Source organism: Pseudophryne corroboree, chromosome 10 (genome assembly GCF_028390025.1).
Source record: "Pseudophryne corroboree isolate aPseCor3 chromosome 10, aPseCor3.hap2, whole genome shotgun sequence".
Classification (NCBI taxonomy): Eukaryota; Metazoa; Chordata; class Amphibia; order Anura; family Myobatrachidae; genus Pseudophryne; species Pseudophryne corroboree.
Genome location: NC_086453.1, coordinates 353,091,819 through 353,118,929, shown reverse-complemented (window position 1 = coordinate 353,118,929; position 27,111 = coordinate 353,091,819). Strand labels below are relative to the sequence as shown.

At 44.4% G+C, this 27,111-nt stretch overlaps 2 protein-coding genes across 2 annotated transcripts in view; both read right to left on the bottom strand.

Annotated features, from left to right (window-relative positions):
• LOC134965633 (nicotinamide N-methyltransferase-like) overlaps window positions 1-6,869 on the bottom strand; it is a 34,756-nt gene extending 27,887 nt beyond the window's left edge. The window contains exon 1 of the mRNA XM_063941971.1: window positions 6,719-6,869. Coding sequence (XP_063798041.1) covers window positions 6,719-6,869 — 151 coding nt within the window. The remainder of the gene's footprint in view (window positions 1-6,718) is intronic.
• A 13,903-nt stretch (window positions 6,870-20,772) lies between these two features.
• The window catches only part of LOC134965352 (nicotinamide N-methyltransferase-like), a 47,327-nt gene continuing 40,988 nt past the window's right edge, over window positions 20,773-27,111 (bottom strand). Inside the window, exon 3 of the mRNA XM_063941821.1 lies at window positions 20,773-21,193. Coding sequence (XP_063797891.1) covers window positions 20,773-21,193 — 421 coding nt within the window. The remainder of the gene's footprint in view (window positions 21,194-27,111) is intronic.

The window sequence follows — 27,111 nt, the reverse complement described above, 5'->3', positions numbered from 1 at the left end:
CTGTCAATCACACTCCGATCACCAGAACGAAGAAAAAACCTTGTAATGCCGTGAGTGAAATTCCTAACTGCATAGCAAATTTACTTGGCGCAGTCGCACTGCGGACATTGCGCATGCGCATTAGCGACTAATCGCTCCGTTGCGAGAAAAAAATACAGAGCGAACAACTCGGAATGCCCCCATGGTTTTGCCCAACTGCTAACAAATTTGTTGCTACGATCAACTCTGAATTAGGCCCACAGACTCTTTAGACACTTGTACTTTATTGACCCCCTACTAAGCAGAGCCATAGGAGCAGGGGCAGTTTAAGAGAGGAAGTGTGTAGTACTCACTCTTCCAGGGGTGATGGGGAGTACCAGAAAAATTGGGAGTATCCCGCAACTTGCAGGAGAGAAGGTAAGTATGGCACAATGTTACAAAATAGTGCAGAGGGAGCAGGTAGATTAATGCTGGGCACACCCTGTGGGCACACCCAATAGGCGGGATGCATCAAAGAGGATTTTGTGGTCAAACCTCTGAAAAAGCTAGTTTTGGAGGTTTAGCCACTTACCACATATGCACCAAGCTCTGGAATGTGATATATTCCGAAGACTGGACCCAGTGGGCAGCGGCATCTTTAGATGGTATTACCCAATAGAAGCCTATGGCCTTCTATTCACCTTTCCCTCTGAGAAGGTCCACAGCACACCCAACAGTGCGTGCGTCAGCCGACGCAGTGCCGTAACTAGGCATTTTAGCGCTGTGTGCAAGAAACGGTATTGGCGTCCCCCCCACCACCACCTTATGTAAAATATGGGCAGGGGTGCGCAAAAAATAGGGGCGTGGCTTCATGGGGAAAGGGTGTGGCCACAAAATAATACCAATTCATACTACGCACAGTAGTCTCCATTATTCAAATTACACCGCACAGTAGCGACACTACACCAGGTAGAGCCCCTTTTACACATTACGGCAGTCAGCATCCCCTTTTTACACATTACGGCAGAAAGTCCCCCTTTTTACACATTACGGCAGACAGCATCCCCCTTTTTACACATTACGGCAGTCAGCATCCCTTTTTTACACATTACGGCAGACAGCATCCCCTTTTTACACATTACGGCAGACAGCATCCCCCTTTTTATACATTACGGCAGATCGTGTCCCCCTTTTTACACATTACGAAAGACAGCATCCCCCTTTTTATACATTATGGCAGACAGCGTCCCTTTTTACACATTACGGAAGACAGCGTCCCCCTTTTTACACATTACGGCAGACAGCGTCCCCGTTATTACACATTATGGCAGATGGCGTCCCCCTTCTTACACATTATGGCAGACAGCGTCCCCCTTCTTACACATTACGGCAAACAGCGTCCCCCTTTTTACACATTACGGCAGACGGCATCCCCCTTCTTACACAGTACAGCAGACGGCGTACCTTTTTACACATTACGGCAGATGGCGTCCCCCTTCTTACACATTACGGCAGACAGCGCCCCCCTTCTTACACATTACGGTAGATGGCGTACCCCTTCTTACACATTACAGCAGACTGCGTACCCCTTCTTACACATTACGGCAGACAGCATCCCCTTTTTACACATTATGGCAGACAGCATTGATAGAGAGAGAGACAGACAGACAGACACTTACCATCTCTCCCCGCTGTCCTCTGTGACACTGGCTGGTGCTGCTGTGCTGTGCTGGGGCGGGCTGCGGCTGGGCAATGGAGCTGAGTGGCAGCTGGGCATGTTGGCGGGTCCTCCCTGCTCCCATGCTCCGTAGTATGGAGTATGGGAGTGGGGAGGCCCCGCCAACATACACCACGCACAAGCCGCCTCAGCTCCGCTGTTCGGAGTCCATACAGTGGACCCGAGGCAGCTTGCTGTGCTGGGGCGGGCTGCGGCTGGGCAATGGAGCTGTATGGAGCTCTGATGCTCCGTACAGTGTTAAACAGGGCCGTGACTGTGTGCTCCCCAGGGCTCTGTGCTGTGTGCGAGGCACCTCTCGCACACACCTAGTTACGGCCCTGAGTCGACGCCTATGCAGATAGGACTCTAGTGTCAAAATTTCTGGTAGTCCTTCTATAACAAAAGACAGCTCTTATCGGGAGAGCTGTCCTTTGGGATTTTCTTCAAGCATATGGCATTAGTAAATGCTTTTATGTTTGCAAAAAGTGGTGGGATGCATCGCATGCGAAATGCAATGCTTGATGCATCCCATCCCATGTCTCTAGGCACTGCACAAGCTGTAAAAGGGTACCATCGGGGAAGCAGTCACCAGCACCTGCCGCGCAGCTCTTGTTACAGCTCTGCTACTAATGTAAGCAGAGTCTATGGGGCTATTGCAGGGTGAGCACTGTACATGCTGAGGAAGTTACCGGACACAAATATGCAATTGCAGAATCAGACACACGATTCCCAGGAAGAGGTTAGCATACTGCTACTCAGGATCCCGGCTGTCACAATACCAATCGCGGTGATACTGTATGTTGCTGTTGGAATCCCAGCGGCAGAGGCTTATCTCCCTCTGCGGGTGTCCATGACACCCATAGAGGGAGAATATACTAGCACTCGTCCCACTGCTGGCATACTGGTGCCCGGCATCCCAGTCACCGGTAATTAGTATGTATTCCCGATGCACTCATCAACCCTGGCAGCTGAAGAGGTAGAACCTGGGTGTATGGAGTGTGGTTACATAAGATGAGCACAGTAGCGCATGGTCATGCAAACGCAAGATCATACTATCCAATTTCCAACATCTACAGTACATGGCAGATGCAAATACAGTACAGTATGATGTGGGCAGTGACATGACCATCAATTATCATTGGATGACTGCTGAATCACCGACACAGCTGACAACACTGCTGACAATATTGTTGTCTGTTATGTTTCTGTGTTTGTAGCCCCATAATTGTCCTGGCAGGAATTTTGCAGACTTCTTTCAGTCAGGTACTCAGTTGCAGGGCCAGTGCTAGGGTGTTTGGCACCCCCTGCAAACTATAAATTTGCACCCTCACATACTTTACAAAAGGACAGCACGCGCCTTTGGAGCACACCAAAAAAGGGGTGTGGTCTTACAAGGAAGGGGCATGGCCACCCAATAGTATACCCATTTAAAATTAAGCCACACAGCACAACCTTATTCACATAACACCGCATGAAGTAGTGCTTCTTATACACATAATGCCTCCTGTAGTAGCGCCACTTACACAAAATTCCCCCGGTAGTGGTGCCGTTTACACAAAATGTCCCCTGTAGTAGTGCCGCTTACACAAAATGCCTCCTGGATTAGTGGCGCTTACACAAAATGAGGGGTGCCGCTTACACAAAACTAACCCTAACTCTAATACGAAGGGTTAGAGTTAATACTAAACAGTAGTGTCACTTACACAACCCCCCCTGTAGTAGTGCCGCTTACAAAAAATCCCCCTGTAGTAGTCCCGCTTACACACATTATGCCCACAGTCACACATACACACACGTAGATACACACATACACACACATACATACATACACACACATACAGATACATATATGCACACACACACACACACACACACACACACACACACACACACACACACACACACACACACACACTCTTTCTCAAGCTCAATCACTCTCTTTACATCTTCTTACCAAAGGAAGTCTGGCTGGCCTGAGCATTCCATCCTCCTGTTCTTCCTCATCATGATCAGCCTGGTCCCGTGTAGCTTCGCCCCTTAGTTCCGTGTAGCTCTACCCTCTTTTCGGGACTACCTGCACAGTACACACTGCCCACTGTCACACAGCCAGGGAGGGGAAGAGGACACTAAGAGGGACATGTACTAAGCAGTGATAAAAGTGGAGAAGTGAGCCAGTGGAGAAGTTACGTAAATGCTGATTGGTTGCCATGGGTAACATTTGTAAGTTGCATACTATACAGTTTTACGGAGTAACTGATTGGTTGCCATGGGAAATTTCTCCACTTGCTTACTTCTCCACATTTATCACTGCTTAGTACATGTCCCCCTTAAAGCTGCCAGCGCTACTGCTTGTCAGTGTGACAGGCGCAGCAGCCGGCGAAAGCAGGGATGCAAAGCAGGGACAGCGCCTCTCAAGCCTGGCGCCTCCCTACACTGCATCCCTTCGCTGAGCGGGTGGCGCCGGGCCTGCTCAGGTGAGTACCACAGACATTCCTATCACATGTTTCCGCAACCTGACCCTAACCCTCACCCCCTGCAGCCTAACCCTCCCTGTTGGTGACTAAACCTAACCCTCCCAGTCCTGCAGCCTAACCCTAACCATTCTTGGTGGTGCCTAACCTTATACCTCCCTTCCTACAGCCTGACCCTAACCCTTTCCCCTGCTGCCTAACTCAAACCCTCCACAGTGATGCCTAACCTTATCCCTCCCTTCCCACAGCCTGAACCTAACCCTCCCCATTGGTGCCTAAACTTAACCCTCACACTCGCACAGCTGAACCCTCCCCAGTGGTGCCTAACCTTATCCCTACCTTCCCACAGCCTAAACCTAACCCTCCCCAGGGGCGTGGTATGCTTGACCGGCGGTCAGAAGACCGGCAGTAAGCATACCATTGCTAGGATCCCGGCAGCGAAATCCCGTCAGGGGGGAGTGAGTGCAGCAAGCCCCTTGCGGGCTCGCTGCACTTGCAACGCTGCGGGCTTGTGGTGACCTGCGGTTGCCACGGATTCTATTCCCACACTTTGTTTTTCGTGGACACCCATGAGTGAGAATAGTCCCTGTTGGTCAGCATGCTGACCGTCGAGATTGTGAGAGAGTGGGATGTTTGGGGAGGTTATGTGACCATCCGTCTCCTGACCGCCGGTCACATGACTATATCCCCTCCCCAGTGGTGCCTAAACTTAACCCTCTCCCCCCCACAGTATAACCTTCTCAGTGGTGCCTATCCTTATCCCACCCTTCCCACAACCTAAACCTACCCCCCAACACACACACACACACACACACACACACACACACAGCCTAACACGAAGCAGCCTGGCATACTTATGTGTGGGATGCCGGAAGTCGGGTTTCCGTTGCTGTCATTGTAATCGAGGTTGGGACCAAGTCGTCGATATTTTGAGCAGTGTCAAGATTCCGCCATCAGTATTCTGACTGCTGGCATCCTAAACACTGGGTTCATGACTGGACCCCGTTGGTTAGGATTAGTGGTTTTGTTATGATGGAGACGGGGCTCTAATGGTCTATAGCCTCACTTACCAGCAGTGTGCTAGAGATAATGATGTGCCAACCCCACCTATTTTCTCTACTGGTACTGTCTGAGGCCATTTATGTGCCCAATGCTTCCCTGTTAGGAGTATTCTTCAATCCACAATATAATTATCTGTCAGTGACAGATAGAATGATGTAATGCATATTCCTAGCACTCAATGGCAATCAGTAAGTATTGTACACAGTCATGTTCCGTCATCAAACACAGACTCATAGGGGGATGCAGTTAAAATGACGGCTGTTGGAATCCTGGCATTCAGGAGACCGACACTGGAAACCTGACATTCGGTGACATACCGACATACAAAATCCTGACCACAACCCAGTATACCAACTTGGTTGGTAGGTCCATGCCACCAACCGAGTGGGACTAGAACCTGCGGAGACCCTGCTAGGGGACTCATTGCCTCACTGCCGGGATTTCGGCAGATGGGATGCTGCTGTCGGTATAGTGATAGCCAGCATCCGTCTGCTGATAAATCATACCGAACCAATTATAGGCATTACATTTAGTAAATGAACAAAGTAATTCTTCGCTTTAACAAATGCATCTAAAAAAAATAATATATAATCTTAGATCCATCATAAAGTATCATTATTACAATATATTAATATAGTCAGAACATTTTCTGCATCGCTGTACAGAGAATATATTTGTCATACATATCAGTCTCTGCACCATTGGGTAACATATGGACAGATGTACTAAGCCTTGGAGAGAGATAAAGTAGAGATAGATAAAGTAGCAACCAATCATTTCCTGTCATTTTTTGGACTAAGACTTGGAAAGTGATAAAGGGGAGAGAGATAAAGTAACAGCCAATCAGCTCCTAAATGCTGTGCTACAGGCTGTGTTTGAAAAATGACAGTAAGGAGCTGATTGTTTTGTATTTCATCTCTCTCTACTTTTTCACTCTACAAGGCTTAGTACATCTCCCCATAGCTTGTAACATGGCAGTTAGGAGCTGATTGGCTGACACTTTATCTCCCTCCACTTTACCTCTCTCCACAGCTTAATACAACTCCCTCATGATCTACAATTCCCTAACACACAATCATGTACATGCAATCACTCACACTAGGGTAAGCTGGTCTATATAGTATAAATACTGTCAGTATAGTATCACACCTCCCAACTGTCCGGATTTTCTTGGGACAGACCCATTTTTGGGGTCTGTCCCACTATACCTCCCGCGAGCCACACTGTACCATGGTGGGGGGTTTGGCAGTTGGGAGGCCCCCTATCACTCGCTGCTCTGCTCAGTTCAGAGCAGAGCAGCGGTGAATAGACACTGTGCGCATGCGCAAAGCGTCTAGTCCAATGAGCCAGGGGCACTGGGGGCATGGTCAGCAGCTCACAGAGCACTGGCCGTGCCCCCACTGTGATGAAAATGGAAGGCCACGCACCCTTTTTGGCACCGCGCAGCTTTGCCGCTCATAGGGACCCGGATTCAAGCCTACAGATGTTGGGAGGTATTTAGTATACATACCTTCACTGAAAGCACGGTGTAAATTTTCCATTGGAAATTTCATTGAATCATCTCCAAAGACCATTTCTTGTTTGTTAGAAAAATATGTTTCCAGATGGTCTCTAGAATCAAAGCCGTGTACAGGATAGAATTTATGTGAGCTGGAATCCATCTTGTATTCCTGTATCACAGACTGTCTGATGCTCACGTCTTCCCTCTTATATATGACTTGCTCAGGATATCTGTGTACAGTATATTCACCAGGACCCAGTTATGTATATTCATCAGTAACCAGGATATCAGTGTTATCACATGATGGTTTCATGTGATAATATAAATACTGATTGTTTCATGAGAAGTCATGGGAATGCAGCTGAAAGTGTGACCATCTCCTAAAAAAAGAAGAAATTACATAATATTAATTTTAAATACATTTAAATATTGTCAAATATTTGAGTACATTAAAATATTTCTACAGCAAACACACATACAAATATTGGCCCTCATTCAGCTTAAGTAGCAGTTTTGCTAAAAATGTAAAACTGCTACTGCTTACAATCATGTGCTGGGGCCACCCAGCACAGAGCAAGACCAATGTCAAAAAAGACTGGATACTTGACTTGCAAGGTTCTGTAGAGAGAGATTCTGAACTAATTGAGAACCTAGCTGACTTGGACTTGCTTTTAGTAGAGGGAAACTCCACTTGTATTAGAGTGAGATCCCTAGAGCCCTCAAGAGGTGTTTCACCATTAGCAACCCCTCACTGTTCCATTGTTGTGCACACCGGTACTTAGGGGGACCCATGGACTTAATTCATCCAGCAGTGGAAGCTCACCCAATAGACCAGAGATCCCAGATTAGACAGGATAAAAGACTGAGGTGAGAAGATACGGCGGTGTCTTAGTGACAGGAACACAATATTAATGGGACCATGGTACTACTGGGTCCAACATAATCCTCCCATACCAGAGGTTGCAGAGAGGTGGAGAATGCTGATGGGACAACAGTCGTCCGTCAGATATATCAGAGCAGAAGTTGCTTGTATATACAGGATATCAGCAGACTGGACTGATATACTGGATTGGTCGTAGCTTGGCCTTGTAGAATGCTAGCACCAGACCAGATACACTGGATTGACGATGGGCTTGTCTTTGCGGAATATTAACAGACAGACCAGAATTAGAGAATTAACTGAAGCTTGGCCTAGCTTGATGTTAGCTAACAGACCAGTTCCACAGGTTTGGCTTAAAAGTGTGACTTGTAGGATATTAATTGACAGACCAGGTTTACAGGATTAGCTGGAGTGTGGACTTGCAGGGCATAAACTGACTGACAAGGTTTTTAGAACTAGCTGGAGTGTGGACTTTCAGGATATGAACTGACAGACCAGGTTTGCAGGTTCGGCTGATGTGCGGACTTGTAGGATATTAGCTGAGCAGTGTCGGAGAGATATAATGGAGCAGAGCAAATCCGGAGGTTCGCTAGAACAGAACCCCTCCAAATTATACATTCTGTGCAGCTGGAGCACTGCACGTCCCTCCAGCTGGCCAACAACTCCCCACATCCCTGTTGTCTGGGAGACCATCAATGAAGCTGCTGGGAGGAAGTGCTGTGATGTCCCGGACACTTAGCCACAGCTGGGACTAGCGCTGAGCCGCCGGAGTGGCTCATGACAGCCGCCCAGCATGTTAATCCCTGCCCAGAGATGCAATCGCAATTCAATGCATGTTAAAGGTACAGTCTGTAAGACCTTGTCTGAGCAGCTTGATGTTCCTGTGATTCCGGTTGCAAATATTAAGAAGTTTAAAGTCTCTGGACGCAGCCACAAGAGAATAATCAACTCCACCTTAAATAGAAGGAAAGTAATAATGGTAAAAAAGGAAAAGTTCCAAAGAGATGCAGTATGAGCTGATCTCTAAGGCCAAGGTATATTAGTCTCTGACCGCACCATTCTAAACTTTTTGAGTGACAGCAAAACACAACACAATATAAAAAAATTCAAATAGGAATTCTCTAAAATGCACAATGACACAAAGCTTCTGAGTGTTACGTGTGCTGTCTGCAGCTCTGTTCTGTCCGTTTAATTGCAGCTCTATTCTGTCTGCTTAATTGCTGTAGCTGCACACCTGTTGGGAAATGCCTTGTTACTTTACTCCAGCATGTGGTTTCTTGTTAAAGTCAGGAACATGGTGGATATGCAGCAGCACAGTTGCATTGAGTTAGTAATTAAAGGGGGCTTGTCTGTACTGAACCCTGTCATTGGTTAGTGCTCCCTTTATATTCCCAGTCTGCCCATTATTCCATGCTGGTCATAGAATTGGGTTGCCGCGTGGGCCTTTGGGCCTCAGTATCAAGTCCCAGTCCTGCTGGTACACTGCTTCTTAGCTATAGTCCTGCAGAATCCTTTGTTTGTCCCTGCAATCAGTCCATTGTTTATGTCCCTGTTTTATGTGGTTATGTGAATGCATTGTATGGTTCTTGTGAGAGACTGTTTCACATAAATATACCAAAGAAAGGTAGACAAGAACTCTCCTAAAGTGGGGCACTCAAAATGTGTTAAAATGCGTGTGCAACAACATAGGATCAGAGGAGAAACAAAATGATAAGACTTAACTTTTATTAAAGATCAAAGATTAAAATTGCTTGGAGATTATCCTCTCCATCTAAAAAGGCGAAATATAAACACAATACATACAATACAACATGTAACAGATTAAAAGGTACAGGTAATTCATAAACTCCAAAGGGCCTCAGCCCTATCAATAAAGGAGAATCAATCTATGAATGAGACTCAAATAACAGTAAGTCAAGACCTTATGGCGTGTTTCGTGGTTCTGCTGCCTCGTATGTGCTATAGCACCACGTATATAATGCTATAGCACATACGAGGCAGCAGAACCACGAAACACGCCATAAGGTCTTGACTTACTGTTATTTGAGTCTCATTCATAGATTGATTCTCCTTTATTGATAGGGCTGAGGCCCTTTGGAGTTTATGAATTACCTGTACCTTTTAATCTGTTACATGTTGTATTGTATGTATTGTGTTTATATTTCGCCTTTTTAGATGAAGAGAGGATAATCTCCAAGCAATTTTAATCTTTGATCTTTAATAAAAGTTAAGTCTTATCATTTTTGTTTCTCCTCTGATCCTATGTTGTTGCACACGCATTATAACACTTTTTGAGTGCCCCACTTTAGGAGAGTTCTTGTCTACCTTTCTTTGGTTTATTTATGTGAAACAGTTTAACCTAACTCTCAGGGAGCACCCCCTTGTCTTTAAAATACAATAGCACGAAAGTGCTTGATTTATGAAACTGGGGTATAAGTGTCACTGATTCAGTGATTGTCCTTTGATCTCCATTCACTCTGTTTGGGTTTGTCTTTAGGTCTGTGCAGACAACATCTCTCTTTCTTTCTTTCTTGTGAGAGGCTGTCAGTTCCATTCCACTACAGAGTCTCTCTCTCGCTCTCTCGCTCTCGTTCTCTCTCTCTCATTGCCAGGAGTAATATCCACTGGCCTGGAGCATTCTGTGTTTGTTTGTATGTCTGTTCTACTTTCCCCCTCTGTATTCAATTGTTATACACTTCTGCGGTTGCCAATAGTAACTACTGTGGGTTTGGAGCATTACTTGCCATTTATGTGCCAGTTGATATGTGTATGTTCCAGTCCTGATCCCACTGTGTGTTACTCCTGCTATTCACCAGTACCTGCCAGTCCAGCTTGATCTAGTCCTTGTCTAGTGTGTGTCCGTCTGTCCAGCTTTAACCCACTCCGTGCCAGGTGGTTGTCAACCCCAGCATATTTCCTTGTACTTGCCCAGCCTCCAATAGTTTCCATGTCCACCTTAAGACCTGGGGGCATCTGAGTACCAGGTGGACTTAATCCACCTGGGAAAGGCGGCTGCTAAAGGTGAAGCTTTAATACGCAGGAGACTGGAGGAAAGCTGGGCTTGCGCAACACTCCATCCATATACATTCCCTGGATCATTTTTATCAACACTTAGTCCTGATATACTGTACTCCCCAGGTCATAACCATGGGAGAATGTGCTTTTCACAGATGAGCCTAAGCTGGAGCTATTTAGCATGTCCCATTAGCTCCGTGTTCACAGATGAAAATGGTGCTGTAAAAGAAGAGAACACCATACTTACTGTTACACATGGAGGAAGATGGTTAGGTTTTGGGTCTGCTTTGCTATGTCTGGTATGTGAATGTCTTGAAACTGCACAGGGTACAATGAAATATCAATGTAACATGAAAGCTCTGTCTTAGTTGCACATCATGGGTTCTCCAACAGGATAATGACCCAAAACACACAGCTAAAAACACAGACGAATGGGTAAGAAGAGAACATTAGACTGCTCTGAGGTGACCTCTGAGTCCTGATTTGAATCCTATCCAACATCTATTGAAAGAGCTGAAACATTCAGCCTGGAGGAAGCACCCATCACACCTGAGAACACTGGAGCAGATTTCTCAGGAAGAGTGGCCAAACTACCTGCTGACAGGTCCAGAGGTCTCACAGAGAGATACAGAGATCACCTGATTGCAGGTATTGCCTCTACAAGTTGTACAATACTATATTAGTTTATGGGTCCAATCATGTTTGCCCATGCCATCCTTATTTATTTGTTTTTCATTGGTTTAATTTGCTTAATTATTTAAAATATTCTAATATAAAGTCTGATTTCTATTAAAAAGGGAATAACACTGTTGGATGCCAATTCCTTTTCACTTGCAAGTTACTTTTGTGAAAAACATGGGTCCTTTTCTTCTCTTGTCATGGAAGTTGTGACTGAATGCAGGGACATATAGGCCCTACACACTGGCCGATTTTCTGAAAGATATGAACGATCTCGTTCATAAATGAACGAGAACTCGTTCATATCTTTCAGTGTGGAGACTCCAGCGATGAACGATGCGCGGCCCCGCGCTCGTTCATCGCTGGTCTCCCGTCGGCTGTGCATGCAGGCCAATATGGACGATCTCGTCCATATTTGCCTGCACTTCAATGCAGCCGCGTGATGGGGGGAGTGAAGAAACTTCACTCCCCCCGTCACTGCCCCCCCGCCGCCGGGTCGCTCGTCGGCCGTTTCGGCCGTCGGGCACCTCGGCGGCGCATCGTCAAATGTGTAGGGCCCTTTAGAGTGCATACACACTATGCAATATTGCATACGATCTGGCTGATATTGGCCAGTTCATTGCAATATTGTACAGTGTGTACACATGATACAGGATGCGATACGTACTCACGCGGGTCGTTTCCTGCATGGCATGTCAGACCTGCATGCTGCCTGTGATTGCACACTTCCAGGCAAGAATGGGTTAAGGTGTAGAGATAAGCTCTTGTTTTGTGCGATGAGGTTAGAGCAGGCATTACCAACCGCGGTCCTCGAGGCACACCAACAGTGCAGGTTTTAGTGATATCCAGGCTTCAGCAAAGATGGTTAAATCAAAATAACTGAGGTACTAATTAAGTCACCTGTGTCCAAGCCTGGATATCACTAAAACCAGGACTTTTAGTGTGCCTTGAGGACCGAGGTTGGGAAACACTGGGTTAGAGAGAAGGGATGGGGGTGGGTTTAAGGGTCATCTCAGAAGTGACTGGGAGCAGCCATCTTTGGAAGATTCTCCTGTTTCTCCTTGTTTTCTTACTTTCCTGATCTATTTAATGTTTTCTTACTAGGTAGTTTATTTTCTGTCATAATCCTGTCCCAGTTGCTTTTGCTATACCTCTCTTCCCTCTAGCTCTCTGCCTGTTCATCTTAACTGTCTCTTTTCTCTTTCTACAATGCTTTGTCCCCAGCGCAGTGCTGCAGTTCCTGCTCATTACCTGGAGCAAGGGAATATACAGATGGAGCCACGCTCATCTTGTCTTCTCTACTGTGCCTAGGTGCACCATGGTTTATTAGCATAAGCCTTTCATCTATTGTCCTTAGCTGCAATACAATACAGAGGGAACAATACAGCAGGGGATTAAGTCATTACAGCAAGGAATTAAATCCAACTGCCCTGTCTCAGTTAATCCTATTAAAGGCAAAATGAGGATGGCTCCATCTGTAGATTCATCCCATTGGCTGCTAGGGTGCACCTACGAGCGGGGGGCCTAGTGCATGACCCATTCGTGTGAAGGGCGCCTGTCTGCCGGGAGCTCTCCTGCTCAGTCTGTCTGTGGCTATGGATGAGGCAGGTCTGGGATCAGGCACAAGGGGGAAGGGGGGGTCTGGAGCCCAGCAGATAGCTTAATGGCTAGCCACCACTGCAGGTGGTGCAGGTCTCACCCCTCACTCAACTTGCGAGCATTATGGTGACTCCAGCTCTGAGTCCTGGCTGGGCTTGGGGGACTCGGGGACAGAGCTGGGGCCATCCAGACGGGGAGACATGCATATGAGCGTTGCAGGGGACTGCTTACTGATGGGGGCTCATTCTACCACATGGCTTGCTGCTTTGATTGTGGGTGGGGAGCTGGGTGACCGAGCTTGCTGCTGAGGCTGGGTCCGTAATGCTGGGGGGGGGGAGCGAGGCTCACTCATGTATGCAGGTTGTGGCTGGGATTTTACCTGCAGCCACCGCTGGCACCGGGATTCTGTCTCTCACCCTCTCAGCGGTAGGGATACCAGCTGTCTTCCCCTAGGAAAGGTGAGTCGTCTTCACGATGTACTCATATTGCAGCAGATGCAGTTGCTCTTAGGGCTTATTAATTTAGCATGTCGAGTTATTCCCATGGGGCATATTTTTAGCCGCAAATTGGAGTAGGCTACATCTCGTGTGCAGAAACCAGAGCCGTCCGTAACCAATATGATGCCCTAGGCAAGATTTTGGCTGGTGCCCCCTAGCACCACCACTAGTTACGCCTCTGACCCTGCTCCTCTTTCCCAGCACCATCACCCCTCACCCGTAGCAGTCCTCATTTTGGTGTTCCTACCCCCTATATTTTAAATCGGAACATTGCACATTTGGCGCACAATCTAAAAAGGGGTGTGTTCTTGCTGGGAAGGGGCATGGCCACACAATAGTACCCCCAATTCAAATTACGCCACACAGTACTGCAACTATATTTACACACACAATGCCCCTTACACATATTCTGAACACTACTGCACAACCAACCCACTCGCACACATCACTCACATGGCCACTAAAACTGTGACCTCTGCTTAGATACAGATGTGTCCTCATACATCTTGCCTCAATATGCCATGCAGCAGGAGATGCCTGGCGTGAGTCAGCTGGCAGCTCTGATAACGTAGGGCTCCTTTTTTGTTTAATTTGTCTTATTTGTATTACTACGTGGCTAGAATGCACAAGCAGCTTCTGCTGATTACAATGATATGCGGCATGCGGCATGCCTATATTCTGTGTGCGACTGTGACTGTATCTGCATATGAAATGCTACGTTACAGTGATTTCCAGGAATACACTGTAATGTAGCATTTCGTATGCAGATACAGCCGCAATCACACCCAGAATATAGGCATGCCACATATCATTTTAATCAGCAGAAGCTGCTTGTGCCCCTAGGCATACCAAATGCCCTAGGCATTTGCCTAGTTTCCCTATGCCTAATGCTGACTCTGGCAGAAACCACAACATTTTATTTGTCAGCTGAGCTTTTGCTGGACCTCAGGCTTTTGATGGAATTTGTTTCTGCATTTAACGGAACATGAATTGGGTTCTTCAGTTGTTTATGGATGCAGCAGGCTTGTTTGGTGGGATGTGGTTGGCATACCCTCCAACTGTACCTTTTTTGCAGGCACAGTACCTTTTTTTATGGTCTGTACTGATTTTTCACTCTCCAATCTCCTATTGAAAGTATAGGAAAGGGGGCGTAACCACTCACCCTTTACCAGTGGCCACGCCCCTTTTCTTAATTTGTACCGATTTTTGTGTAAAATGTTGGTGGGTATGGGTTAGGTTAGCCTATGAAGTTGGAATGTAGGGGTGGGGTTTCAGGGTCATCTCAGAAGTAGCTTGGAGCAGCCCTCTCAGGAAGATTCTCCTGCTAGAAGTTACCCACCCTCCCTCCCTCCATTTTTTTCTTATTTTTTTTTTGTGTTGTGGTGTTGGCATCATTGTGGTGGGAAAGAATGGTTGAAGTCCCCATTCTGTCATGTGAGCTTGAGGTGCTCTCCCCTCCAGTACATTTCTCAGGCTTAGGGTCCTCGGCACCACCAGGCTAGTTTGCCTTAAGTTATGTCATTGGGGTGGGAGGTGAATACCATGAGGCCCCACTGTAACTGCACTCTTGTACAACTGCACACCCACACCCAACAACTGCACCTCACCCTGCTTCTTGTAACTGCTCCTCCTTTGTGGAAATGCTGTTCCCGGCTGAGAGCTCCCAGGAACTGTACCCAGCACCATGCCAAGAACTGGGGACCACTGCCATAGGCAGAAACAGTAAGGCACAGTCTCATAGTGCAGGTGTGCTGGCGAGACCATCTATGCCTCTGTCTCATCCCTGTCATTGGATCCCAGCAGTGGCGGCCACCCGTATTCTTCTACTGGTACAGCAGCTTCCATCATTAGCTGATGAGTGTGGTGTGTGAGCTCCCTGTAGTGCCAGGTACAAGAAGCAGCAGTGGCCGGTGGAGAGGGACACAAATGAGGACTGTGTGTAGTGCCAGGTAGGAGTGAAGGTGTCTGTGTCCAAAATATAATAATATACTGTTTGCACTTTAGCGGCCAAGTATCTTGGGGGTCTGTATGTCTATCGTCCAAGAGAACCATAAAGCCTCATCAATAAGAACCCAATTCACTTAGTGGTATGGTCTCTGTACTTCTATGTGCCATACTGTGTATAAGGGGTAATACTATGCGATGTAATGTGAATTAATGACACTATTGTGCTGTTCCTTTGGAAATAAGGATTCACTACTGTGTGGTATAATTTGAATTGGGGTTACTATTGTGGCCACACCCCTTCCCTGCAAGACAAACTCCTCCCCCTGTATTTTTTAGGCACTTTCTGTCCCTATTTAACATATGGGGAGAGGCATCAACACTTTCTTGCACAGGACCCAAAAATGTCAAGTTTCAGCTCCGATTATAAATTATAACTATTATAATAAGCACTATGTTATTCTAAAGCTCAATTATGGAGATTTGTACTAAGCATCGCTAAAGATTCTTAAACAAGAGAGGACTTACAAATCATATTAATCATGACCTTATCCCAGTATTTACTAATCCTCCTACAATCCAACATGTAGTGATAAAAAGAAGCTTGTGAACCTTTATATTTCAAACAATTACTGACACCCCTGGTATAATGTGTTTCATCTGACTCTGGGAAATATATACCCTATAGAGGGTTACTGTAAATCGACAAAGATTGATTGCTACTTTGTAATGTTTTTTTCTGTATGTTTAAGAAGGGAAGTAGATAATGTAATTTGAGGTATATCATCTGCTCATTTATGTTCCCAAGCAGGCCAAAATTTCTCAGGGTAGATGGCAACAAGTCTGTATATATAATCAGTATATTGTTTTATAAAATAGGATACCACATAATTTAAGAAGTAATTATAGTTTATCAGGAGCATCTGGGACAATCACAGGCAAAGGAGCAGACTGAATTAAGTGTAAATACATGAATAATTCTTTATGTGAAATATTATACTGTGTACTGAGTGTCTCAAAAGAATATAAATTGCCCCTTGGATTCTACACATCTTCGATAGCAATTATCCTGTTTGACCTCCACTTATGAAACAAATTAATATCCAACCCCGGGGAAAATGATAGGTAACCCATAATGTAGAATATTTGGAGAGTGTGGCATCCACCAAGTTTGCAATTTATTTGAAGCCAAGCAAGGTATGTATCTTTAAACAAGCCATTATTTAGAGCGATAGATGATACTTCAGACTGTGGGATATGTAGAAGAGCAGCCAATGTGTAAGAAGAAACTAGATCTTATAGCTCAGGTATTATGCATGAAGTTGGACAAGTGAGATAATCTACAATACATCTAAAAAAAAACACTGTATCGGTAAATACAGAGATAGTCGGGATACGAAGTCCACCTTCCTTCTCGCCCAAAACAGTTTAGCCCTAGCAATGCAAAGTTTCTTTTCTGCCTAAAAAAATGAGAAAAAAACTTGTGATATTTTGGGAATCAGAACGTGAGATTTTGATTGTGACCATCTGGATGAGAAATACCAATTTAGGAAAAATGACTGACTTTAATAATGTCACTCTCCCCATCAGTGATGAAGATAGAAAATGCCATGCAAAAATGTAAACAGATGTTATAATTAGATCAGGGCAAGACATTCATAGCTTTACAGTATAGAGCACTAATGGTAGACTTAAAACTGCAGACATATAAATAACCATAATAACATCATAAAATAATTCACATATCAAAAGATTGAATAAAGCCTTAATGAATTATAGGAGATTGTAAAACAGAAGAGCTGGGGAGTTGAGGAATAGGTCACTTGATTCTTCTTGATGCCGTTCCTTGAATGTATACCTCAGCATCGATGTGTGAGGTCAAATCTTTGAAGCCATCCTCTTCAAATACACGGCCTGACTGGATACAGTAGCACAAATACTGTATTTACCATCTTTGACACGTTGGCTACATATTGAGGAAAATTCCTTCCTGACCTTAGTGACCTTAGTGGAGTAGTCCTAGAATAGATAGATCTTGGGATATATTTACTAAATGTCAATTTTTGTTGATGGTCAATTATTGATTTATTTTGTGTTTAAGGGTCTAAATAACACATTTACTAACAGATGATTTTTTACATTGTTTACGTGTTTTTTTTTTTTTTTTTTTTCAAATACCACATTTGTTAATGTGGTATTTCTGTGCACGTTCAATGAACATGGGCCTAATTCAGACAAGGTTGCTGTTGTGCGATTACCCATGACGGGTGATTATCGAATGACTGGACGTGCGTATGGACCACAATGCTTAGGCGCAAGGCCAAACTGTGAAAGAATGGTACAAAAATTTTGATTGCTAGGCGTACGCAAGTTGATTGACAGGAAGTGGACGTCTGGGGGTGGTAATTGACCATTTTCTGGGATTGTCAGTAAAAATGCAGGCATTCCCAAGCACTTTCTGGGAGGTTGTGTGATGTCCGCTCCAGCCCCGGTCAGCCTGTTTGTATCGCACTGTAGGAGTAAGTCCTGGGCTATGCACAGACTGGAAAAATCATTACATGGTGAGTGAGTTGTGAATGGATTTGCAGATATCCGCTGTCTGGCGAAGTTTTCACACTGCGTACGCATGTATTTGGACACTTTTTACTCTCTATGGGAAGCGGCTATCTGATTGCAGACCTCTGCAAAAATACAGAGGAGCAATCAGGTCTGAATTATGCCCCATGTCTGAACAGCCTGCAGATACTCCCAGTAAGTCTGGGCAGGGTTTGATGAATGAAATGACGTACTGTGAAGCTGGCTCTTTAAGAGATTCAGAGAGCCCAACTAGATGCAAGTTGCTCTAGATCTATTCTCCAGATCATCTAATTTCTTATAAATTCCATGCTGCTTCTTCTGTAATAGAGTAGTTTGGTTGTTTCAGCTCTTGAATATCCTGAAAGCCTCCCCCAAGTGGAACTCTGCAACCTGAACCCTCTGTGTTACCTGTGAGTGGTGTTCTTTCATATCATGTAATGCCTGATTCAAAGTGTCAGCCTAATCACCATCAGCATATCTTGATAGAAAGCTATCTGTATAGGTGATTGTCTATACTGTATATATAGAGAAAGTCCTGATTGTGCTGGACCTGCAGGTTTATCCCTTGGGAATGGTTATTAATTTCGAGGGGACTGACGCAAATTAAAGTTTATAATATGAAGCACATCTGATCCTGTTTGGACTGTTGCAATGTTTTTTCTCACTGTGAGCAATTACTTTTCAGTGTAACTATCTTTCCTCTTTCCTGGTCTAAGTAACAAACTATATTTTGAATTTTTTTGTAGCATTCTGTTAAAACCCTGTAAAGCTTCCGACCTTAGGGTGTCTGTCGGCTTTAAGTCTCCATAGTAATTGACTAAGGACCTGATTCAGGTTGGATCGCTAGCAAAAATTACTAAAATGCTGCGGGCGCATGCACAGCACCTGCATTTTCTGTGGGCGTCTGCAGAAACTGCGAACACCTCTGCCTGTCAATAAGGCATAGGCGTCTGCAGGGAGGGGGGTGCAGCAACGCTCCATTTCCTAGATGGAGCATCGTGGGGGCAGAGTCGATTAAATGGGGGCAGCATTAATAAAATAGGAGCGTGGCTTTGGTGTGATCACGGCGGCTGCATGACGTCACATGCAGCCGCCGCAATCAGAAAAATGGTGGTGGGGCTCCTGCAGGCACAGGAGGTAACCCTTATTTCTGTGATCAAGCAGAAATTGCGGTGCGATTGCATTTTCTGCTTGATTGGGGGGGGGGGGGAGAGCGGTGGTCAGCATGCTGGGCGGCCTTGCCCTGTGATGGGTGGCCCCCAGCATACGTTCACAAGGATTGCAAATTCTGCTACTTAGCAAAATTTGCAATCCAACCTGAATCAGTCTCTATATTCCCCACTATGTTTGGAGGGTGAGAGGTTAATTAATGCTGCAGCTTTTTTGATGTGGTGTGCTCTAACGATGGGTTGCGCAGTGTTACTTACTACAGGCCTCCGCAGTGTACCGTTCAGCCATTTGGTTGCACTGGCTGCTTCTTTACTGTACTTCTCCCTATACTGCTCAGTACCACTCGTCTTTAGAGGAGTAAAGACCCACCCTTAGAGGGGCATGAAGTCTTGTCACCACACACTGCCCCAGTTGGCAACCTCCAGAACAGGGGCCTCTGGGAGCTACCGAACTGCTGAAGGAAACTGACACTGCTTGCGCTGCCTCTGGTCACTGAGAACAGCTACTCTGCACAGGTTAGATGAGCAGTGTTCCCACCATCTCTCCTCAAAGATGGCTGCTCAATGACACCAACTGTCATACCAGCCAGCATGAGCCAGCCTCTCTCTGGTGCCTCTAACGGCCACACTAGCCAGCATGAGCCAGACACTCCCTGGAGCTGCATGTGACCTCTAACTATCACTCTAGCCAGCATGAGCCAGCCTCTCTCTTTAGCCACATGTAACATCCAACTGTCACTCTAGCCAGCACGAGCCAGACTCTAATTGGAGCTGCATGTGACATCTGTGTAGTCAGTGTGCGGATGAGAGTTCCATTCACCATGCACTATCTCTGTAGTTATAGTCCCACTCTCACAAATGATGCTCTGGCTCCATTAAATGTATATAAAGGCAGTATTCTAAATAAACAGGAAATGTTCTCACTAGGAGTAGGTATCACATTGGTTGGAGGTGCCACATCATATGCAAACTACTGATTATCTGTACTTTGCACATGCACAGGATCCATTCTGCTCATGCACAAATGGAGCCTGCAATGAAGGTCGCAGGATGGCAGCAGACTATCAGTGATTGACAGTCTGCTGCCATCTCAGTGGTGGGTAGGGTTGGGTGACAGCAATATTTCTAAAAATGTAGGCCAGGGACCTCCAGCACAAGCTGGACATTTCCTGACCTCTGCAATTGGCAGCTTGCACAGTAACATGGGTGCAGCAAGCTGCCTGATGATGAGTGAGTAATTAGATGGCTGAGTCTTAGAATGCAGGTCAGATCACTACTGCAGCAGGAGGCATCTGCCTCCTGCTGCATTACTAAAGAGCGATACCACATCTGAATCATGTGCACTGTGCCATATTATAGTGCCCTCTACTACAAACAGTCACAGTTCAGGCTGGGCAATGGATCAGACCCAATTGCTTAGCAGACAAATCTAGGAAATTGGTATGGAAATTTATAACCTGTGTCCAGGCTCCCTACACCTCTAGGCCCCATTGAATATCCACCTCCCTGACATTAACCATTCACCACCCAGGAATACCCAATATATTTTCAGTATACTTCTACGTGCGTGTGTCAAAAATTGCTACTTCGACTCTAAACGAGCACTATCGGGATGCATGCAAGGTGCAATTTAGAAGCATATGCAGTAAAAATAAAACACTCCACTGCACCCGACACAGCATGCAACTCAGAATCAGGCCCTTATCACTCTCTGTGAGCTATGACAAATATAATTGCATCATAGTCAATAAAGTCACTCACTGTTGTTCTTTTGTGGACTGCACAGTGATCAATAACAAACCCTTCATCAGAGAGAACTTTTCTTGCAAAGTTCTCATCATATTTGAACACGTGTACTTTGTCCTGCCCAACCATCGCATAAGTTGTATTTAAAAGCCCCATCAATATCAGGTATCCTTCAGGTTTTAGCAGCTTCACAAATTTTCTGAGATTCCTTATATAATCATCTTGGTCTTTGCTGATGAACTCCAACAAAGCTACACTGATGACACAGTCTGCTGGTGGGAGCACCTCCGGGTCTGTCAGATTCTCTTTGTCAATGTCACATTTCATGATGCTTGTTATTGCCGTCTTCAACGTTATGTCTTTGTCCTGGCACTGGTCACTGAAATATACAAACACAATAAGGTTCATTTGGATCTAGGACTAACTATGCCATTTTATGAGAAATAAAACATAGTTTTATATGGATAATTCAAAAGTTGGGAATTTTTCATTCAGGGAGGCTTTAATTGTTTTATTGAAGGGTTCCTCAAAGGCCATAGAGATTGGGCATTATTTTATTCTGTACTTTCAATCAGATACCTTTTTAATCTTTCAGGTGCATTTTATATGGCAGTGGTGGGCACAGGTGCCCATTGGGTACCTCTTTCTGGACCACTCATCTCCTTACAGCTTTATTCCATTGCCTTACACGCAGCTAGAATCCATTATAATACATAATAAGAGAGAACATGAACAGAGCATCAGATTTCTTTATCGCTTAACCTCTTTCATACAGTACATGTGGGTCTCAGAGCATTTGGGGCACTTTTGCGGTAGTGGGATAATTTAATGGTTTGTTTAGAAGGTGATGATACATTGCAGCTTTGAAGGAAATAGTAGAGGGGGACAGCATGTAGCCTGGTTTGAAATATTGGTGTGGAAGAGATGGGGAATGTAGGATGGATAGGAATGGAGGAGAGGGGTTTGTAGAGGTGTGAGAGTAGAATAATGTTAACAGTCTGATGTTAATGAGACTTACAGGATATGAATGAGGAGTCACAATGATCTGTTAGGTTGATCCCAAAGTTAGCTACCTTCAGTATACCCTCCGGATTGGTATACTCCCACTTTAATTTGGGGGACCTCACTTAGGGTAGGGTTTCAGGAAGTTCTTTAGGAACTCCTTTTGGTATAAAATGCATAATCCCAAAATTTATGCTCCCCCTATAGATATTAATTGGGAGGAAGGTCTACAGTTGGTTAATCCATATTAATTCATATGCATGTGTTCATAATAGTCATTCAGAAATTGTCTTATTGTAATCTTTTGTTAGTCAATAGGATTCATAGGCCTTTCTATAATGGATGCAATGTGTGCTGTACTCAAGAGCCTCTGGGTCCAGGAGGGGCCCACACCACACACACTGCACCCATTTTTATACCCATTTTTATTTCTTACCTTCCCGGAGTCCAGGGTCAAATGCTGCAGTTGCGGTGAAAATCACCAAAATGGCCACCGCGTATGCGCATTACTGATTTTGGTCTCCAGAACATTGCAGGCGCAATTTTCCAGAGAACTGTGCATGCGCAGTAGACTCCGGCACAGAACCACAGTCTACAGCAATGTACAGAGAGGGCCCACATGGAGGTGCACACTGGTCCCCTCCTCTGTTAAAATGTCCCTGATAGGATGGTATGTTGTATCACACTTTTGTGGCGTCTCGCTGGTGTTATACACTTACCAGTTCCTAGAGCATGCTGTTATCCCCTTGTCGCCTGTGTGCAGTGCACGTCTTATTTGGTGAGACATTAGTCACTGCGCCCTCTCCTTTATCCCGTTGGTTGTCAGTTCTAACAACCATCTCATTGTACTATTGTTCCTGAGTATTTAAACATGGACACCAGAGTGTTTGCCTTCCGCAGCCCGGACTTTCTGGTTCCTGGTCACGTGGGTGGCCAGCGATCTTGCGGTGCATGGGATTTCCCCTTCCGTAGAGTGTGTGGAGATGGCGAGTCTGTTATTGGATGAGATAACGCACAGCCAGGAAGCATTGTGCTACAATGGTGTGGACTCCAATGCATTTTGGCTCTGTGGCCTTTGTCAAGGATGTTCAAATAGTGAAGTGCCGTGTTTGATAAAGCTTAAAGTGGGGCAGAGGGGCAGAAGATCCACCCTTCTTTCTCCTGATTGGATGAGTTGGTAACTGTAATCTCTCAATCAAGAGTGATAATAAAGCGTGATACTATACATCTATGTGTTGAACTTTTATTTTGTTTTTTTTGTTTGTCAGTTGACAGATATGTCAGAGGAGGATCATATGTGATCTTGGGTATGCCAGTGGGAATAAGAATGATATGAGAATGGAAACATTTTGTTTGCTGATTTCAGTAGACATATATGGGGTGTGGGAATTTTGTAGTGATGTTATAATGAGGTTCAGAGAGGAAAAGCAAAAAGGAAGCAAAAAAGGAAGTACCATCTAAAATGGTTTACTGTTGTAAAACTTTTTTTCACGTAATGGTGGTGTGCTGTTTAGATGGTTTACTGTTGTTGGAAAATTATTTGTTATAAATGGCGGTGTTGCCAGAAAAAGAGTTTGTTATATGAGATAGTGGTGTATAACTTACAATATTTAGGTGTGTATCTTATTGGGTGTGATTGGTCAGTGGTGCTAAATTTAATGAATTGTTCTTTGTATAGATCGATTAATGTTGCTCATAATAAATATTGGTTATTTGTATATAGTTGGCTGGATTACTCGATTGGCCATTATATTACTCATAATAGGTGTAGATTGATTCAGTTGTGCTGATTGCCAGCATCAAAATATGCTCATGGATGTTTTTCATGATGTAATGTAATAAAAAACATCTGACTGAGTGGGTAAAGTCTGTGTTGTGTCCTTGGGGTGTTAGTGTTTTGAGGGTATAGATCCATTTTAACTCTTCCTTGTTTATTTTCTTTAGATAGTCTACTCTCCTCTAGTTTTGTGGTATCTGCCTGATTGCTACAAATGACAGTGAGGATGGGTCCTGTTGGTGCATTTCCTTATAGTGCAGGCAAGTGCTATGTTGTTCGTAACCTATTCTGATGTTTCTAAAATGCTCTGTGATCCTGATTTTTAGTGGTCATATTGTCCTCCCTACATATTGTGTACTGCAGGGGCATGAGCTCACGTATGTCACACCTTTTGTGTGACATGTGAGTTCCTGTTTGATGTTAAAACTTTGTCCTGTGGAGTGTGAAGTAATGTCTGAGAGTATTATTCTATATGTTACTTTGGTAGTCGTACAGCCTTTACAACCTCCATGGTGGTGAAATCCTTGTGCTTTCTTAGTGTTATCTATTGTGGCTGGGATGTTTCTTGTTGGTGGTATGTCATTCCTTACTAGTTGTGTCTTCAAATCTGGTGCTTTCTTGTAAACTATTTTTGGTTTGGGGGGGTAATATTCCTGACAAGGTATAACCCTGCAGTAATACAGATGGAGCCACGCTTCATCACCCCTATTGCGTCCCCGACCGCCCATGACGGACAGACACTCTCTGAATGGGAGCGTCTCTTTGCTCTCCCATCGTAACTAGGTGGATGGATCACCTAGTCATGGTAGGAGTGCTCGCTTGCAATGGAGACACCTCAGATGATCATGGCTCCATCAATATGTGCCAGTGTTTGTTGACTATTTGTTTGATCTGCCTATGGAATTGTTATATTGGGTCACAAAGTATATTTCATTATTTTGAGCGCATTTGGTGTCAGGTTTCTTTTTGTATGTGAGTAGTTGGCCTCTATCTGTTTTAAATTTTTCAAACACTTGATCTATAGTGTGAGTATCATATTTCTTCTCTTTACATTTTTGTTTCAAACCCTCTCCTTGTTGTTGATCGTCTTCTAGTGTGGTGCAGTTGCGCCTGATTCTAGAAAATTAACTGAGAGATGCTATTCAGCCATTTAGGGTGGTGGCTGCTGGTGGATAGGATGCAACTATTCATGTCTACCTACTTGTGAAAAGTTCTAGTTGTGATTTTATTGTCCTTTATTGGTATGTCAAGATCGAGGAACTCCACTCTCTCTTTGCTATATTTGGTGATGACTTTTAGGGTTGAATCAATGGAATTCATGTATGTAATGAAATTCTGTAGTTCTTGTTTTTTCCTCTTCCAAATGAAGAAGATATTGTCAATGTACCTTTTCCATAGGGCCAGATTCGTTCCTAAGCCAAATGTGGTCTTCCTCCCACTTACTCATATACAGGTTGGCATAGCTTGGAGCCAAGCTGGTCCCCATGGCTGTGTCTGTTTGTTGTATATAGTATTGGTTGTCGAACCAGGTGCAGTTGTGTTCAAGTATGAATTGTATCACAGTTAAGATAAATAGTGTCTGTGCTGGCTGTATTGTCTCATCTTGTTCTAAGAAGTTTATGGCACTCTCTATTCCCCTTTGTGTGTTTGACTGTGTGCAAGGAGATGACTTTGCTCATCACCAACCACATGTATCTCTCTCAATCTGTTTTTTAGGGCCTGTAACAAATGTGTTGTGTCCCTTAGGTAAGACTTCTGTGAACTGATGTGTTCCTAAAGGTAATATACCATAGAAAAAGAATTACTGTGGTTTATCAATTTATTGGTCGTTATAATCACAATATCTTACCACCTGTGCTTAAGGTTTTCCTTTTTCCTCTCCCTGACCCTACCCTTTCCTCACATATATAAAAGTGTTCCTAAAGGTATTGGTCAATATATCTGGATAAGTTGGAGGTTAGTGAATCAGTCCCAGAGATGATTGACCTTCCTCTTCGGTTCTGTACAGATGGAGCCTCGCTCATTGAGCACGGCTACATCATAGGCGGGGGCAAGCGGCGTTCCTAGGCTCACCTGCACCTTAGCCTGCTGCCGAGCATACACAGACGCTACCATTCAAGGTGAATGGGGTGCGTGCACATCTACAGCGCACACGCGTTCCATTCGTTCCCAGCGGTGTGCCCGGCGGGGCATACTTAGTCTCAGACAGAGCCACGATTAGCATGGCTCTATCTGTATGTTTTTGTGGACCTTCAGGAGATAATAGAATACGGGTATGACAGAGTGTAGAGGATTAAGGTAGTCATAATACTTTTTATTGAGGATTCCTAATGATAGACCTTGTTACAGGAGTGTTAGCAGCTCATCTTTGTACTGTGTGGTGGGATCTCCTTTCATTGCTATGTATGTATAACTATCTCCCAGGGGTCTTTTTGATTCAGAAATGTATTTTTCTTTGTCTAATATGACTATATCCCCACCCTTATCATTCAGTTTTACTTGTGATGTTTCTATTTTCTCTTCATTCCAATAATGCCTCTCTCTCTCTGATTATGATGATTAGTGTGTTTGGTCTCCATGTTCTCTATATCCCTGGTTACTAAGTGTTTGAAATTGTTGATATGTCCTTTTGCATTGAGGGGGTAGAAAGAAGATGGGGGTTTCATTTCCGTGTGTTTGAAATTGTCTGTTTGTTGTTTGAGCAAGAATTGTATTTTGTTATTTGAAAGATTGTATTTCCAGATATGTTTCAAACTTGTTGAGCGTGTGTGTAGGGGCAAATTGAAACCACTTCTAGAGTACTGCTATATGTGTGTCTTTTAGTTCGGTGGTAATGAGGTGGAAGATGCCATTGTGTTGTTGTATTTCTCCTGTGGTGAGACTGGTTTTCTTTTTTTTGCCCTCCCCAGCAACCTCTTCTTGTTCTACTAGTTTTCTTTTCTTTTGTTTGATTGTGTTTTGATGGGTTGAGTTTGGCAGGATATTATTCCTACCTCTAACTCTAAAAAATGTAAATCCCATGTGTTTGTCATATGTTTCTGTACTTTGTTTGGGCTGATACTGCCTCTTTCTGTCATTGACTCTGTCCCTGTATTTGTGTGTGTGTTTTCAATTTGATTGCCTCTCATGGATGTCACATAGCCTTTTTCTAGTAACTGTCTTCCTGTATCTTCAAATTCTAGTATATCTATACTGTGTATTGAAAATGATGAACACGGTTCTATCATGCATGATTCATCAGTTGTATCTGATCCTGTGTCTGAATCTACTCTAGTGGGGCCGGTTTCCTTTGTGTTTTCATATATTGTTGCTATGTGAGGGTTTTACTGGATGTTTGTATTTAGTAATGGTGGTGGGTGTGGTGTTGAGTTTAATAATGTTTCTACTTGCTTCTCTGGTTTTGTGTTTCTTAATAGTGGTGTTGATTTTATTTGAGGGCCTTTGTGATTTTATACCCTATCTGTCTCTAAGGAATTTTGTTTTCTTTCTTTCTATGATTTTATCTTCTCCCTTCTTCA